General features: G+C 37.2%; 1 protein-coding gene across 4 annotated transcripts in view; it reads left to right on the top strand.

The window, feature by feature from the left end:
• WASHC4 (WASH complex subunit 4) overlaps positions 1-18,202 on the top strand; it is a 39,229-nt gene that overhangs the window by 238 nt on the left and 20,789 nt on the right. The window contains exons 1-14 of one of the 4 annotated variants that reach the window (XM_050986072.1): positions 162-183; positions 3,810-3,949; positions 5,027-5,080; positions 5,195-5,260; positions 5,429-5,474; positions 7,741-7,808; positions 10,099-10,181; positions 11,159-11,201; positions 11,712-11,815; positions 12,613-12,733; positions 14,192-14,315; positions 14,416-14,543; positions 15,184-15,344; positions 17,549-17,675. In XM_050986072.1, coding sequence (XP_050842029.1) covers positions 177-183; positions 3,810-3,949; positions 5,027-5,080; positions 5,195-5,260; positions 5,429-5,474; positions 7,741-7,808; positions 10,099-10,181; positions 11,159-11,201; positions 11,712-11,815; positions 12,613-12,733; positions 14,192-14,315; positions 14,416-14,543; positions 15,184-15,344; positions 17,549-17,675 — 1,272 coding nt within the window. In that variant the 5' untranslated portion in view covers positions 162-176. Of the gene's footprint in view, positions 1-161; positions 184-205; positions 3,950-5,026; positions 5,081-5,194; positions 5,261-5,428; positions 5,475-7,740; positions 7,809-10,098; positions 10,182-11,158; positions 11,202-11,711; positions 11,816-12,612; positions 12,734-14,191; positions 14,316-14,415; positions 14,544-15,183; positions 15,345-17,548; positions 17,676-18,202 lie in introns of those variants that run through there. The other 3 variants (XM_050986066.1, XM_018909799.3, XM_050986075.1) reach the window with 3 other exon arrangements.

Below are 18,202 nucleotides of genomic sequence, written 5' to 3'. Positions count from 1 at the left end.
GGGCTGAGCAGACCCTGCTCCCTTCGGACCGCCCCGCTGCATCCCCGCCGGGAACGAAAGGGAGGAAGGGAAGAGGAAGCAGTCTCGGGAACTGAGCGGGGTCGCCCTCCCCGCGGACCCTGACCGCGCCCCCGCCGCCAGCCCAGCGCTGGTCCCCCTGCGGCCAGGCCTGCGGGATGGGGGGTGGGTGGGCGGCTGCCGTGACCTTCTTTGCTCTCCCCACCCTCTCCGTAGCTGTCGAGGTTGTTTTGGGGTTGGGGGAGTGGCTTTTCCCGCCCTTCATCTTTTGCTCCCTCGGAGGCGTCGCCTGCGGTGCCCCCCGTGCGGCGGGGAGGGCTAGGCTGCTTGTTCCACCCTGTCTTTTCTCGCACTAACCGGGCTTTTTGTGGGAACGGTGTTTCTTTCCTTCCCGGTCATTTCTCGTGGCTCACAAATTTTTGCAGTGGCTTCCTTGGTTATCCAGAGAAGTCACATCAAGGTATGTTGCGAGCAGTTCCCCCTTCATTGGTAAAGGCTCTCTGTCACGGTAGGCAGGCGGTCACTTGCGGTTTCACCTTTAAAATAGAATAAGATCTTCAGCGATGCTGAAGTCTTTCACGGTGGGTTCGTATGCCCGTCAAAATACACGTTTTACTCAGCCTGTGGAGGTGACCTAGTTTCTAAACAGGGAACTTATATGGTTGTCACGCTGTAATACACGCTGTAAATTGAACTGTGCCAAATTAATTATCCCAGGTGTTGCTGTGGAAATATGTCACTCATGGACCAACTGTTTCACATATAATGTTATCCCAGGGAATGATACTGTTTATGTCATGTTCCTTTAGTCTGGGTTTCAGTGGAAACTGAGGCTGTCCTGAGCACATCTTTTTATCAATTCTCTAGCTGTGGAAAGGAAAATATAGCTTTTGCTCAAAATGCCAACTCTCTGCTAGTTTGACCAGGATATGAAATGAAACTCCAAAAAATTTGCGTGCCTTAATATGCCCTGTTATCACCATCTCAAGGGTGAAGAAACAGGCTGATCTTCAATCCACAACAGCACACAGTATTCTAGAGAAAAACCAAAGAATAGTCGTGTGACTTGAAAGGCATTTTTTGTTCTTGTTGTCTACTTTCACTTTGTATCGCTAACATTTAGCAATTACAACTTTCTCAACTGAGGACATAAGTCTAGTTTGTAAGTCTAGTACATCTCTGTCCTAGATATGTATGGCTATGGGGCTTTGCAAATCTTACTGCCAGTGACTTCATTCAATATTGATATTGCTGATTTTATGGAAGTTAAGATTAAGTTGAGGGATCTGTGCTGCTGAGTTGATCTCTTGCACTGTTCCAACTATAATGCTTTAGTTTTATCACCTGAGGAGAAAATAAATCAAACTTTCTTGTAAACACATAATACCTTATCAAGTATGTATGCTGCTCTGAAGAAAAGGATGATATTTGCTTTCTATGATTTCATTTTCTTTCTCTGAGTCAATTTTTTTAAGAAAAAGATTCTGCATCTTAGAAAGCTTCTCTCATCTCCCAAGTAATTTTTTATCTGTGCAACTCTGCCTGTCTCTGGCTAGCCAAGAGCTTCCATTCTCTTGTCTCACTAAGAAAGTGAGAAATTATTCCTGTCTCTTATTTTATGGATGATCACTACAAGGTAGCAAATTGATGGCTGTCAATAATTAAGTATTTGGAAGTATTTAATGAGCTGTAGTGTTGCTCAAATGCATCATTTGTCTACTGTCACCTTTCTGGTGACAGTCTGTGAATCTCTAGCAGAGTGCTGTTGTGAGGTTTTGTTTGAGAAATGCTCAGTGTTTTTGTTTCATACAAACTGATTTGAACAGCAATGTCAATTTTCTACTCTTGTATGACATTGAAGTTTTTTCTGTTCTTCCGGTAAAGCCCCAGTGTCTGTCAGGTTTTCTGTTCTTAGTTTGTCTTTTGTTTGAAGGAAGGAGATGTACTTGGGGAAGTACCAGAGCATACCTCTTTAATGTCGCCCCTACTCTGGATTTTGTAGCAGTAAGGCACTAAAGCTGACATGGAGGCTGGTTAAAGTCCGTTCAGCAGGGCTGTACATCTACCAGTGTTTTACTGGTTTGCTGCAGCAGAGCTTGCAGAAGATGCACTGGAAGGAACCTGAAGGATGAGATGGACTTGGTGGAATAGAATAGTGCAATGATACAACTTAAGGGCTACACATCAGTGCTTGGAGTGCTGCTGATGGAGAATGTTTTACTCACTTCTCCTATGTGAAATTCAATCTCCTGATCTTGACAATGCCTGTGAACTCTCTAGGCTGCAGGTATTGTTAGAACTCAGTGGCACTAATGCCATTATTGTGGGAGAGTGTGCTGTGCTCCTTGGGTAGGCTTTGCAGTCTGCATGCCTTTATGGTTGGCATTGCTGCTACTTTCAAAGTACTATCTTAAAATTAATTCAGGTCTTCACTGCAGTCATTTCTCCTTCTCAGTCTCAACCTCCCTGCACATTGTCCTTTTCATCTTTCCTTATCAATTTGTCTTTATTCATTCTACCTTTTCTGCCTGGTGCAGTTTCTCAGTCAGATATTTTCTTTCTGCAAAAAAATGTTTCAGTGATTGATTCAGCAGTGCTCTCCCACTGAAGTAGCCGTCCACCATTTGGCTCAGTTTGCAATGACAATGACTATATGCAGAATAAAAGAATATATTATTTTTAACTTTCTAGACCAGTCTACTTGCTGAAATGTGAAAAGGGCATATATAAAGCTATGTGACAGCTGAATTCTTGTGTAAGAAAAGTTCAGTTGTCCAGCTGACCTTCATTCTCTAACTTATTTTAGATAATCCTCTTTTCAACAAATAGCAGAAGATCACAAGCTGTTAGATTTGTTATCTAATTATGGGAAAGACACTTTAGTCTTCACGTGAAAAAGGATTGTACTTCCTGAGTGTAGGAGCCTTGAACTGTAATCATTTACTCTGTGGTTCAGATTGTGCAGCTAAGTCAGTAGTTGTGTACAAATTGGGGAGGAGTGGGGAGCATCTTAAAATGGGAAGTAAAAAAGATCGGGATAGAGAGCATGAAACTGTTTTGCACCAATTGACTTTAGAATTACTTTGCTACTTAAGACCACTGTTGCTTGTGTTTGACCAGCTGAATGTTAGCCTTTGACCCTGCTTGTCCCTTTGAACCTTCTTGCCCCTGACACTAACAGGACAGCTGTACATTTCAATGCCCAGAAGAAGAAAAATTCTGCCTGAAAAGGGTGAATTTGAAAGTGGGAGGAAATGACTAAAAGCCATAAGCTTTCCATGTAATGCTCAAATAACTCACTGAGAGATACCAGGGAGAAGTGGAAAGTGGATTGCTGGAAGTTCAACTGCCACTCAGGCTGAAATTATTAGACCCATTGCCTCAAAGTTTTTATATAAATGCATTTGTACTGGTTCAGCTGATGGGTAGGGTCTCCTGCTATGCTACAATTTCCACAATAATTTATTTGCTCAGCACCTTATGTGATTGTTAAGGTTTTTAACAATACACGTACCTTGAAAAAAAAATTTTTCTGCATACTCCTTAGATGTTTGATACTCTTCAAGTAGTTTTTAAATTTCTTTTAAACAAACACTAAGTTATAGGATTGTTTTTTAACATTAAAGAACTTTGTTTTAAATCTGCATTTTATTAAAAAAAAAAGCCACAGCAAAATGAGGAATACAGGACTGAAGCTAAATAACAAGATATGAAGTGTTTTCAATAACATTTTTTGATATTGTAGTTTATTGAATTGTCTGTAAAACTGTATGAATGTTATCAATTCTCAGAAATTCATGCTGAAGTGCAGTTGAAGAACTATGGAAAATTTCTTGAGGAATACACATCTCAGCTGAAGAGAATTGAAGATGCTTTGGATGACTCTGTTGGAGATGTTTGGGACTTCAGTCTTGATCCCATTGCTTTAAAGGTCTTCATATATTTAATATACAATGCATCTGTTACTTTCCTAGTTTGTCCTTCCTTCAGAACCGCCAAAGTAAAAGCTTGATGCATTTGTGCTCTTAAAATTTTGACTTATGTCTTTGAGAAAACTATCCAATACTATTTTAATTATCAAGTAATTAATAAATTGGTGCATATCATATGAGAAGAAGTGTTCACATTATTATCTTCTAGTCTTACAGTTACTAGCTGAAGTTAAATGAATTTCTAATTTCATGTGTTGAGAAGGCTGGTTGCAGCAGACTTCTTCCTTGTGACTGTTAGTGTTTTTATCTGGGGGTTGGGGTTACGGTAGAGCTCACTAATAGTTTTAAAACTGCACAGTGACCTGTGTGTGTATTTATAGTTTGTATTTTGACCTAATGGTCTTGGTACAGTATTGGCTGTTATCTTGGTCACAAATTCTCTGTCCTTTGTGGAGCATTAGCTTTTCCTCTTCACTGAATTTGCAGACATAATTTTAAAGCACTTTTGTTGCCATATGAAACTTGTCTGTGCTGAAGATGCACTCTCAAGCAATCATCTGTCTAAATAATTTGAATAAATTATGTGTAGGGCTACCACAGTACTGCATATCTATGGACTAGTCAAAATCAGGCTGACTTAAGTACAAATTGTCAATGCCTGCATACAGATGTATTTTCTGCTTCCTGTTTCCAGCATTTGGAATTATTAAATAATTTATTTTTCCTGAGCTGTGTTTCTCCTACATGTGCCATAATGATCCTACTTTTGCTTTACAAGTTTTGTAAGTAAATTGTTGTTAGTGGTATGTATTATACCTGGTTATTTGCCTGTCTGCCTAAAGTGAAAGGAAAGGTATTTCCATGTGAACGTGAAGAGTGAAGGGTTCCTGCAGTGCAGGCTGCCAGTGATGTGCAATTGTGGCTCTCTTATTACTGACCCTATTTGAGATTAAACTGGGGGGAATATTTGCCTAGTTGGATGAATGTATTTTGACTAATGTTTTCTAATGTTGCTGATTTGTTGTTTCTGTTTGGTTGTTTTGTGGGTTTTTGTTTGCTTTTTATTTTAATTTTAGCTTTTGCCATATGAACAGTCCTCCCTACTGGAGCTCATAAAGACAGAAAACAAGGTAAGCACATTATGCTTAAAGGAAAAAAAAAAAGTTATTATACCTCAATCCAAGCCCTCTAAATGTGAACTTATTTTGTAATCTGTGTGATTTTTTTCCTCACTTTGGGTCTAGGTTCTAAACAAAGTTATAACAGTGTATGCTGCTCTTTGCTGTGAAATCAAGAAGTTAAAATATGAGGTAAATTCAGCTGGCTTTTATTATTTTAGATGAAAAGGTTTGCAGTTTGGCATGCGGATATGTACATTTATTTTCATCAATAAAGAAACAAGACATGTCTAAATAATTTTGTAGCTTGATTACATATATCCTATTTATTAAAAAACAAATTTCTATTTTCTTTGTTAGGCAGAAACTAAATTTTATAACGGCCTGTTGTTTTATGGAGAAGGAGGTAAGTAATTTATTTTACTGTAAAAGTATGTAGTTTTATATTATTGCTTCAGGTTACAGTAAATGCTACAATAACTGTAATTTTATTATATGGATACATGCTTTCTCTGTGAAGCACCCAAGTAGAGAACTTAGAGCTTATAGGTTTATATGTTAGTGTCTTGTAGCTGTCTTGAGTTAGCTTAAGATAATAAGGTTTATCTGTAAAGCCCTGCAGTAAGTATTGTTACATGAACAGGAAATTTTGTTGCAGCCTTTTTTACATGGGAAGTAGGGAGTGTGAGGTCCCTACATACAGCTTGTCTATTGTAGTAGCTATTTTGCAAGGTATGGCACTGAAAACATATTTTTCACATGTAAACACATCCTAAACCAACTTATTTCCTTTTGGAACTACATTTGACATCGGTTGTAGTTTAACAGTAAATCTGTGATTTAACTGTAGTAAGACAATGAAACCATTAATAAATAACTTGGCCCAAGTACTGGCCTCTTCAGGTATGCAGCTGGTATTCCAAGACAAGTTGGAGTGTGTTGATGTCACTTCCCCTTTCAGTGCAGGTAACTCACACTATATATTTAGACCATGGCATAAGAAGGGTCTAAGTCATCGTAAGTCAGTTCACAAATGGTGAGACACTGCTTTAGATAACAGCTTTTTGCCTTGGAGTTAAACTCCTGAATGACTGGCCTTAAGCTTTTACCTTAAAGGATACCGGTGTGGGAATAAGTACAGATCTTTGTCATAAGAGACATCGACAAGTGTGACAGAAATATCAGGGAATGTGAAATCTTTGAGCTCAGGACTGTTTATCATTCTTTTAAGTGCTATATAAGATAACTGTTGTGCTTAAGGAGCATGGAAAAATCGGGGATTTGTTAGCTTGTTATGTGGGAGGTTTTTTGGGATGTGTGTGTGTTTGGGTTTTTTTCCTTTTTTTCTTAGCAGACTTACTTGTCTTATCAGAAATGGTTTTAAATATTTTGAAGTCATATGCTGCCAAAATCATACTAGGAGATCCTTCAGAATTTTCCATGTCTCTAGTGTGAAAAAAGCCAGAGTATAGCAGATTATTGTATTACAGCAGCAATTTGTTCCTGATGGGTGTTGTGCAGAGAATGCTTGGAAATGGCAGGAACCGAGAGGTCAGCCTTCTGAGGGTTAGGGAGGAATGCAGAAATTATGTTCTTTATTTCCATATCTCTCCTTGGAGCATTTTCTTTGATAACAGCAAGCTTGCTTACTTTAAACAACTGGCAAAGTTACTGGCTCAAGGATGATTGAAATTTAAACAAATACTATGCTGGCTTTTTCCATCTATGTAAAGAAAACTTTTTTCCCCATCTTGTCTTTGCAGTGGCTAGGACTAGTCTAGGAACTTCAGGTAGTTGGGTAGGGTTTTTTGGGACATAGACTGAAGAGATTAAAGGTTGCATAAAGTGTGGAAATGGGAAGCAAAGCGAAGTTTAGTATCCTGTCCCAGAGCTCCATGTTAGAGAAAAATGGAGACTCCTTTAAACTCTGACAGCTGTAAAAAGAATGTATTTTATATAGCAAGAAGACCTGCATTTCTTAGGCAGGTAAACTTGTAATTTTAAGTGAGATTTTCTTGCTCAGAGTGACCCAGAAGAAAAATCTGAAGTCTAGAGCATCTATCTGTTGTCACATTAAAAAGACAGTATTTTGTCAGGTGATGTTGAAACCACTCCAGATGACTGAAACACTTTGGCATGGCTGATGTAATTATTGTATTTCTGTGTTCTATGTCATACAGATAATGCTGTGAAGCTATGGTGGTAAGCCTGTGGTTTTGTGCAGAAGGATATGTAGGAAAAAGAAAATTGATTCTTTCTGGTTAATCATGTAGCATATTCTCTCCATAAAAAAAAATATCTGGATGTTGCTTGCAAGATAGATACCTAGTATTTTCATGCAAATTTCTTAAAAATAGAAACATTTATATGAAGTTACATAATACATATGCCCTTAAAGAATTATGGGGTTTATTCTTTTTCTTTCTGATGAAGGAGACTTTTCCCAGCTTTGTATCTAATTTATAAACTCTGTAATTTCTAATGAAAAAGAAACTCCAAAAATAAGTCCACTTTAGGAAAGCAAAATTAGCAGGTTTTGAGGCTCCAGCAATACGCTTATAACAGTGTACTCTACTAGTATGACAAATAAATGGCTTGGAGCAAGTTTCATTGTTAGTTTAACAGGTACAACACAGGCTTTAGAAACTGTTGAAAAATGTTTCTCTTTTAAGCCACAGATTCCAGCACGGTGGAGGGAGATTGCCAAATACAGATGGGAAGATTTGTTTCTTTCTTGCAGGTAGAGTATGTTGTAATTATTTGACAGCAATTATAATCTTAATTTTCCTTGCAAAATGGATTTAATAGTCTGCCATATCCTGTTTGCTTTTTGCTGAAAGGCATAGCAGTCATCTGATATGTTACTACATTTTGCCTGCAGACCAGCTGATGTATCACACGTTGTTTGGGGATTTTTTATACTTCTCTCTAGAAGTCTAATGAGAGAAGGAATTAGAAATTATTTTAAAATATTTCAGTAGGAGAAAATAAATTGAGGTTTCTTTCATCTGTAGTTAAAGATAGCTGTTTTATGAGTTTGATTAACAAGTTCTGCTGTTCATTGAACATTGGAAATGGGTTAATTGTTTTATATGTTTGGGGTATTTTTGGCTGGTAGAAGAAAACAGAATCAAAGTATGTACCTGAACAAAATTGCTTATGTTTCCTTCAAACATTTTTGTAAGAGCACTCCTTTCAAGGAAAACAAGATATGTTTTTATTCTGAGGATTTCCTGTGCTCTTGGGTTTCAGTCTATTGTGGAGTTTTTTGTCCTTAATATAACTTAAGCAACTGTCCTATTCCCAAAAATGTTTCTATTTTTATGCAATATTGCTAGTAAGGAGTAGCTGTGGTGAAGTAGAGAATATAGAGGAAGCTTCCAGGATGTTTAAACATATTCTGGTTGAACAGGGGTTAAAATTTATGTTCTGATTCTGCAGCATGACACTAATCATTGTCATGACAAGACAAATGCTGTGTAGGAAGTAATTACTTAACTTCCTTTACCATGCTGAAGTACAGTGAATTGTTAGGATCACTCGTGTTTTCTTTCTCATTTTTCAACATCTTTGTCTTATCAGCTTTCTAAGTTTCATCCTTCATTCTCTGTTTTGCTTATGAAGTTTGTTCTTTTTCAGCAGTTGGATTGTCCTAAATCCATTCAGTGTTCTACATGCCTAGATTAGGAAATGCTGTTCTGGTCAGTGTTATAAGCATATCCCCAGGGGTCGTGTGAAAATATGAAGTTGATAAAAAGGTGAAAAGTTGCTTTCATAGAGCTAATGACCATGTATTCATGTATTGTTTTCTTGGCTCTTCTGGGCTTTCTGGATTAGCTAGATGCAGTATCCTCAAATTTGCTAGGTCAAAAAGTTTTTTTTAAAGCATTATCAAAAGAATGCTCTGAAATATTAGTTTAAAATTACAATCTTGTCTGTATTATGTAGCTGCTAATATGCATGTGCTGTATTGGACTTCTTTCCAGAAATTTTAAAATGGCAGCTGGTGCTGCCTCCCCAGGAAACATGATCTCATCTGTCTATTAATCCATTCTTCTGTATTCTGTTGGCTTATTTCAGCTGCATTTGTTAGAGCAGTAGAATTTTAAGAAGTAATGTTTTGTGAAAACTGGTGACTAATAGAAGGCAGAAGCCGAAATAAGATCTATTTTTGATGGAGAGGAAGACAGAATTCAGCTGTTAGCCAGTCTCCTGGCTGACTGACTGTTCAGCCAGTGTGGGCTGTCTGCTATAAAGCCATCTCTGTGCAGACTAGCTAGATGCATCACACACTGACATTTCCCTGATGAGATTTGTAAGGTAAATTAATGAGCAGATACTACTTCAGTTAAGGGAAACTCAGATTATTTTATCCTGTTGTTCAAGGAATGCTGTGTTAGAATCCATTATAGAAATTAAGATACTTCTTTACATAGAGTTGACATGTCAGAGTTGACATGTTCTTACTCATTTTGTTAAATAACCAAGCCTAAGTTCTGCCTTTGTCAGGCAAACATTTCAAAGACATTGACTTTTTTAATTTTGAGGCAGTATTCTGTGGCTTATCACTCTTACAGGAGTGATAAGCCACAGAAGCTTAGGGGTGTAAGAGCTCCTGTGGTAATTTCTAATTTGAATTTGGCTATTACCAGCATCCAGAGTGTGACTCTTGAATCTAGTGGGGAAAAAAGCACCGCCTCTGCTGGATTTTGTCCCTGAAAGTACTTTGGCTCTGTTGTCAAGTCACTTCTTGCTGTCTTTGATAACTTGACCAATACTATAAATGGTCAGAGTTGTACTGGAAGCTTGTGTTTGGTAGTTTCTTAGCTTAGTCCCAGATCCTTTTTCAGAGCTGTTAGTAGGATATTTTCCATCCTGCTATAAATCTGTCCTCTGACTTGGGTTAGGGATGTAGTTGGAGCTTTGGCTGCATATTCTGTAGTTTATGTTCAGTTTTTTTTTGTGTAATGACAACTTGTATATGAAGAAGATCTACACATTTATATGCATTTTGTTTTCTTGTATTTCAGGAGCTGTCTTGCTTTGTTACCCGATGTTATGAAGTGGTGGTGAATGTAGTGCATCAGCTGGCTGTTCTGTATACCAGCAACAAGTAATTATTCCCTAAAATGCTGTATTGTTACTATGTAAAGTTAAAATGTGTAAAACATGAATGTTCTATTTAAGGCATAGTCATTTTTAGAATAATGTTGTCTAGAGATAGAGTGCTTTCCTGTGCAAGTTTGGGCTTCATAAACGGTTATAGAAATGGTTTTATTTTGTTTTCAGAAAAAACAGTGCTTGTATATAGTGAGATGCAAGGATGTTAGTGTTTGTCAGTTTTAGTCTTTATGTTTGAGAAATATTGCTGATTTTTTCATCCTTGCTCTATTTGAGATGCTCCTCCTGTTTCTTGATACATAGCTTAAAAATCAAATCACTTCTACTGTCTAATTTAAAAATGTAAATCTTGGCATATATTCTTCACAGAACAGCCATGGTTTTAACATCTGAAGTTTGGCTTGGTAAGGGCTGTTTGGTTTAGATCCTTTGAAAACTGTGATGAAGGTTTAGTTCTGAACAGGATTGTTGGAGCTAGCTTTGAGTACCTCTGCAGTACTCTCAATTGCTTCCCCATCCCCCAATAGGATAGCATCATTCTTCTCAGTTTTGTTTTTGCTTTTATTTTTTACCACAGCACAAGGCACACTTCCTGTGTGGTGCTGGATGTGTAACTTGGACCTGGCTTGAGTAAATACAAAGTGGTTTTATTCTCTGGGTGTGTTTCAAGGCCATTTGCATAGCTAAAGTGGGAATTGCTGACACACCTGTGCACTGAATACACTTGGTGGTTTCAACCAGTCACATGCTGTATCTTTAAAAATACAGTTTTAGTTTTGATCAGAGCATACAAATTTCAAACAGTATATACTTTTCATCAGGGCTTTGATTTCCTTTTGTTTCCTGAAGTTACTATGTCAATGAAGAAAAATGTACCCAGAAAACAGAGAACACACCATGATACAGAACTGATAAATATGATCTGTTCTAAGGATTAAAAAGGCATTAAAATATTGATTTTATTTACAGGAATGCACCTAAAATTATAGAGACATCTGGAGTTCATTTTCAGGTGGGAATGATTTGGAGCTCCTTTGCTTATGTGAATATATATTATGATGATTGATCCTGAGAAAGACAGCATGAGAGTGACTTTAGAGAACAGCTTTCAATTTAAAGGTTTTATTTTATTGATCAGCTTTTTCTGACCTTTATATGGGTAGACCTGGTGTCTCCATGTCTGTCATATTCTAGATTTCTTAGCAACAAAGTGTTTGCATGCTCCCTTATTGCAATGTGTGCCTCGGCATATAGACTATTTGAAAAATTGTGTCTTCAGTGTCAAGGTAGATCAAGGAATTTAGTTTGTGTGTGGGAATCCCTTTAATATTTCTTGTGTCACTACAAGTCAAATCTTTAAGCTGCTAAACCACAAATTCTCCTCTTTAACTCTCTAGTTGATATCTTGTTGGCTGAAAATGTATTGAAAGAAACTGAAATTTTATGTGCCTTAAAAGACTGCAGTAAACTTTCTAATAGTTACAGTCCTTTTCTTTCTTTTTTTTTTCCCCTTCACAAACAGGCAATGTATGAGCATCTAGGAGAGTTGCTCACAATCTTGATCACTCTGGATGAAATAATTGACAATCATGCCACACTGAAAGATCACTGGACCATGTACAAGAGGTGTGTCTCTAATGTGAAAAATACTCCCACGAACTAAGGCATAAAAGCATATGCATCTGTCTGTGTTCCAAGAAAGTCAGTGTGGGAGCATGGATTTTTGTAGTCTCTCCAAAAATTTCGGTGAAGAGCAGGGCTAAGCTCCCACAATGTCCTTCTAAGGGCACCAGTAAATATTTTGTGTGTTTGAGTATGAATGTTGCATTTTCAGTGGAGGGTGAGCGTCTTGGCAAACAATGATTACATTGTGGGATTTAAAGAATATTCAGTAAGAAATTTAGTTGTGTAAAAAACTGAGCTAAGACTATCCCTGTCCATATTGATCATGGGAATGGGCATACAGCTTTAAGAAGGGATGGTACCTTAAGTAAAAGCTGAAGAGTCAACAGTTATAAAGGCAGCTGAATTAGTGGAATATTAACTCTATTTGAGATGCTAACTTCTATCTATTTGGGTCCTTGAAAACCCAAATAGATAGAAGTTACTCAAATGCAAATTGTTTATACAGACTGAGTGTATTTTTGGGGTTGTTTTTTTTTTTTCTGTAGTTTTTTTTTTGTTTGTTTGTTTGTTTTTGTGGGTTGGTTGGTTGATTAATTGGGTTTTTTGTTTCTTGGTTTGGTTTTTGTGTGGGGTTTTTTTGGGGGTTGTTCTTTGGTTTTCTTTTTTAATTTTGGCATTGCTGCTAAGGGCAGGAGTGGGGAGTCAAAACATCTTATCAAAATAGTGCAAGATATGATAAAACTGTGACTATGTTTTAAGTGTGGTGTATGTGTGTGTTCCACACCTGCCCCTTACAGGCTACTAAAATCTGTCCATCACAACCCTTCCAAGTTCGGGATTCAAGAAGATAAACTAAAGCCATTTGAAAAACTGCTGTTAAAACTGGAATGCCAGTTATTTGATGGAATGATATTTCAGGTAAAGAACTTAATATTCCCCAGTATGATAGAGGAAGCTTACAAGAAACCAAGACTCTTTTCAGAATGGTTGGTTTGTTTGTATTTTGTCTTTGTTCCTGTTACAGTGATGTGTGAATTTGGCTCTAGCATCTGTGCCTGGGAGAAAAAAGGCTCTGTTGTAAGATCCTTTCTTGCTCTTCTCATGTGCTTCAACTGTGCCAAGCTTTGAATAGTAGCAGTAAATGCTGACTTGCTGAACTAGAGAAACACAGACAGTTTGGCATTAGGACTGTGTATTATCAGAATTCTGCTTTTGTCCACATAATAGTAAGCAGGTTTACATAGCATATGTCTTTATTTTAGCTGCAAATTAATTAGTTTCCTCAATAATCTTTTAAATATGTTGAGTGTGATTTGTCATTCCTTGTGTACAAGATAGGTTACTGTCATTAGAGACCACTGTGGTGGGACAGAGCCCTGAATCATTCAGGGACACAGGTGGATGAGAAAGATTTCGTTACATTTTCTATACAGTTTAATTAAATTTAATTAACAAGAAGCCATTTCTTTAGAAAAGTGTATATTACAGACATTGAAATGGAATGTTGTGGCATAGTGGGCAGATGATAATGTTGAACCTGTTCAAAGGAGAGTCAGTTGCTCAGGTCATGCCATTACATCTTAAATGGCATTAGGGAAAAAGGGCTTGTTCTGTAAAAGCCTTCAGAAGGAAACTGTAGGTAAATAATTAATCACAGTTTGGCTTATTATTTCAAATGACATTGCTACCAGCTATCCATTTTTCATGTTGTATTTCCCTAATGCTGTTTAAGTACAAAGACTTCATAATAGGTTTGAGACATCAATAGGATTGGACTGGGATTTATTCAGGAAGTTTCCCCTCTTGTCCTGCAAATGCCTCTTCCTAACAAACATTCATTAAAAATATTAGATGCAGTTCTAATAAAGATTTTTCTAATCCCTTTGTAAATTATGTGATGTGTTTATATTTTTTAGCTGTCATGGGATTTTGGGAGCTTTTTTAAACTGCCAGCAGTAGTGTATGGTTTTATGCTGCAAGGTCATGAGACACATCCCACAAGCGACTTTTGTGATAATATTGATTAAAGGACAGTTAGTAACACATTGTAATGTGATAGTACAAATGTGCATCTAGTTTCTTAGCACAAGCTCATCAAATGGCTTCTTTAAAAATGCTCCTTAAAGGAAATGGGAAAATAAATAAAATGGGAGTTGGAATGTCAAGTGTAAGAGTGTTTTAATATTTTCTGGTTTTATACTTAACAATGTAAGCAAAGTTTAGAATATGTATGTCATAAAAGGTTAAGGCCTACTTTAGATTAGTCTTAAATCAGTGTGCTCTTCCAGTATTCTCTTGAAAACCAGTACTCTTTTGCGGTCTAAAACTCATGGCATTATCTTGATTTATTGATATTTTCTCCCCCCTTTTTTTCAGGCCTGTATAGAACAACAATTTGATTGTTTAAATGGTGGAGTGTCTGTGTCAAAGAACAGCACATTTGCTGAAGAATTTGCTCATACTCTTCGCGCATATTTCGCAAACGTCGAAGCCAAACTTGGTAAGGCAAGCTCATGCTTTTCCTGCCAGCTTCACTGTTTCTCAAATTGTTTATATTGTGTTTGTGTGGGAGTAAAATTCACAAGAGTGTATTTTTTCAGGTGAACCTTCAGAAATTGACCAGAGAGATAAATATGTGGGCATTTGTGGGCTATTTGTACTGCATTTTCAGATTTTTCGGACTGTAGACAAGAAATTTTATAAGTCATTGTTGGATGTCTGTAAGAAGGTAAGTGCTTTATTCTTTTGTCTTTCAGTAATGAAGTAGATAATTTCCTGAGTTACATAGTATAGCACAGACTTGGGAAAAGAAAGAACGCAAAAAAGTCTGAAAACAGCAGAGGGCACAGTCGCTTACCAAGTATGCATCTTAATACTTCAGATTTTCTACTTTTTATGACTCCCCCCTGCAATTATCTTTTAAAGATGGTCTAAAATTGGTGCACTCACATAGCAGCATGGTAAAATAAACTTACCACTTCTATTAAAATCTTTCTTCTCAAGATTAATATGATGCTGAAGACAAAAATCTCTTTGAGTTATGAAAACTCTGGTGCTGAATAAATGCTGTGGGTTTTGACTGTGACTAGAAACATTTGTTTTAGAACAAATGCAAAGTTGAGTCGGATGTTTTCATATTGGATGGCATGAAGAAATTATTAAATTCTCTAATATTGTTTAGAATCACTGAGAATTTTGCCCATGGTGTCCTTAGTGAACATCTAGGGTAACTTTTTTAACATCAATGCAATATCTGTAGAAAACAGTTACACAGAAATAAACTGAACTGTGTTAATTGTGCTTATTGCTACTTGGTAGAATTTCTCCCTCCTTTTTTTTTTTTTTTTTTTTTTTTTTTATCTTCCCAGGTACCAGCCATTACATTAACAGCTAACATTATCTGGTTTGCTGACAATTTTCTGATTCAGAAGATTCCAGCTGCTGCCAAACTACTGGACAAAAAAAGTATTCATACAGTTAAAACGCAAAGGGAGAACTTTCTACAGCAGAGGGCACAGTCACTTACCAAGTATGCATCCTAATACTGCGTCATGATGCTATTTGGCAAATAGTTTTTAAGCACATGGCTTTTTTCTTTTAGTGTAGTAGCATGTTCTGTGGTGTCTCTGAGTGTTGTTAGTCACTTGTTCCACTTCACTGCAGCAGTGTGTGTGTTAGTGTTGCTGCAAAAATTTTGGTCAAAACTAAGCTGTTTTTCATGTCATGCTTTCAGAAAAAATATGTATAATTACACCAAAATAGCAATGTTCCTGGCAGTTCTAAATGTGAACTGCAGGGAACATTGTGTCAGTTACTTCTGTTTCCATATTTTCAAATTCCCTTTTGTTTTTTAAAGTAGTGTCTAGTAACCTAGGCTGCTTTGTTTTCTAATAGTACTCTCTGCTTTCTATGTGTGTATGGAGGTAAGTTGCTGGTAGGCTGATACTGGAGCTTTCTTCTACTTGGTGATGATACTTTCTTTGAACGGTTTTCTTTGTGACTTTTTTATTGCTTGCTTTAATGGTCTTTGAAATAACCTGTTTTTGAAGAAAGCCTTCCTTGTTTTTGGTTCTGCCTGTAGTGTGCAGCTCACTTCTTTGTCTTCTAAAATATGCTTAAAGATGAGATGGAATATTTTTAGCTGTTAGTCTTAAGAACAAGTGTCCTGCATAGGAAGATAACAGGGCTAAGGTTTGTATGTTTCAGAACAAAACAAGAAAGTGGAAATTGCGGTCTGTGGAATGGCAATAAAAACTTAGGTTTTGCTTGCTGTCGTCTTCCAACCTGATAAGCAAGCTGGTAGAACTGAGTTGGAGGGGAGGAGGGAAGGGGGAAAAAGCAGGTCTGTGCCTGATTCTCTGATAGATTATTTTCAATTCTGGCCTGTTTTCTTTTTCAATCCACTTTTTCCTAGCCCTGATTCTTTCCTGGGCTTTAATTCCTAGGTAGGGCATAATTGTACTGCTGCTTTGCTTCTCATCTTGGGCAGTGGTACAAGTCTCAAGATTAAGAAAAAGTTCCGAAAAACATCTTGGTATTCATATACATTTCATAGAGACATAGAATCATTTAACTTGGAGAAGGCCTGAAGGAGCACCGCTTATAACTCAGCAGTGCCAAGTTCACCACTAAACCATGTCCCCAGGGCCCACATCCGCATATCTTTTAAATACCTCGAGGAATGGTGACCCAACCCCTTCCCTGGACAGCCTGTTCCAGTGCTTGATAGCCCGTTTGCTGAAGAAATTTTCCTAATCTTCAATCTAAACCTCCTCTTGTGCAGTTTTCTTTTGGCGTGTCACTTGTTACCTGGGAGAAGAGACCAGACCCCACCTCACAAAAATCTGCTTTCAGGGAGTTGTAGAGAGCAGTGAGATCTCCCTGGGTCTCCTTTTCTCCAGGCTGAACACCCTCAGCTCCCTTGCAGGCCTTATGCTCCTTCCCCGGTTTTGTTGCCCTATTTTGTACACACAATTTTGAGGATATTTTAATAAAGTCCAGGTTTTGCATCTGCTGATTTGAATTGTGCAAATAAGTTTTTCTTGCTTGTTTACAAATCTTTGCACTGCCTTTGATAATTGGAGTGTTCCCTAAATATGAGTACTCTTTTTAAAAGTGTAATTTTTGGTAACAGCATCAATGACCTAAATACTTTCCTGCTACAACTGCTGGAAGAAGTTGTATTACAGTGTCACAATTCTCCATTTAATTCTACTTAACCATTTATTAAAACTAGTGTAATTCATTCTGATGAACTTCTGTAGAATTATATTACTTAAGAACAGTCTAGTCTGGCTTTGATGTAATGACAAGTTATATTTGTGTGTGTTTGTGTGTTTGTAAGCAACAAAAATTTGAACTGGGGTGAAAAAAAGTAGCACCAGTGTTGGGCTTTTCTGTCCAGTGTTTAATAGCATTTTCTAACAGTTATATGTAACCTTTTAATTTAAGGAAGTGTGGTATATGCACTGCTAAGAGGGCCATATGTTCTCTTGAAAAGTAGATGATTTTTGACTCATTGTATAGATATAATTGGCAGACTAACTAATCCTTACCTGTAGAGAATTTAAATGTGAATGAGTATAGGGTTCTGATACTTTTGGGAAGGTGAGTTATTTTGGGGACTGAAGGTTTAAAATATTTCCCTTGCAAGGGAAAGATTTGGAAAGAAATAAGAAAATCTTCATAATCTTCTTACTTGAAGCGAGCAACATTCTCTGTTTCCTTCCCCAGAGATATGCAGTCATATTATGTTTTTGTGAGCTCGTGGATGACAAAAATGGAATCTGTCTTGTCCAAGGAGCAGCGCACAACAAAGTTTTCTGAAGAACTTTCTAACCGCTGCAATGTCTTCATCCAGGTGGGCAATCTTTTAATGTGGTAATGCAGCAAACTGATGTTTTAGTGCAAGTTATTGAACATAAAAAGCAATCACTGGAGTTCTGTGATCATTGGTGTGTAACTTCACAGTTTTGGAGTTCTTATAAAGCTTTTAATGCCCAGTACTCTTCCAAGAAAATCTGTAGAAGGCTTTTGATAAAGAATGTGGGGAGAGGGAATCTGACTAAATATTCAGTGGCTAGAATTTTGGATTTTTCTCTTGACACAGGAAATCAAGAAAGCTTAATCTTCTCTCCAGTAAAAGTTTTGGGTTTCTTTCCTTTTGAGTCATGAGGTACTTAGAGTGGACTGAACCAGTGTCTATTTTCTTTTCTCTAGGACAGTATGTACTCCTCGTAAAGGTTTTGTGTTATTTCATTGTGCTTTGCCTAGTGATGATACTTTGTTAAGAATCTTATTACCTTCAGAGACAACTGGGGTTTTTTTGCCTACAAATAGCATGTAATCTTAATATAAGATGCATCTTATTTTGCTAGGTTTTATAAG

The sequence above is a fragment of the Serinus canaria genome, chromosome 1A (genome assembly GCF_022539315.1).
Source record: "Serinus canaria isolate serCan28SL12 chromosome 1A, serCan2020, whole genome shotgun sequence".
NCBI lineage: Eukaryota > Metazoa > Chordata > Aves > Passeriformes > Fringillidae > Serinus > Serinus canaria.
The sequence above is the reverse complement of the archived record's forward strand: the minus strand, read 5'-3'. Positions and strand labels throughout refer to the sequence as shown.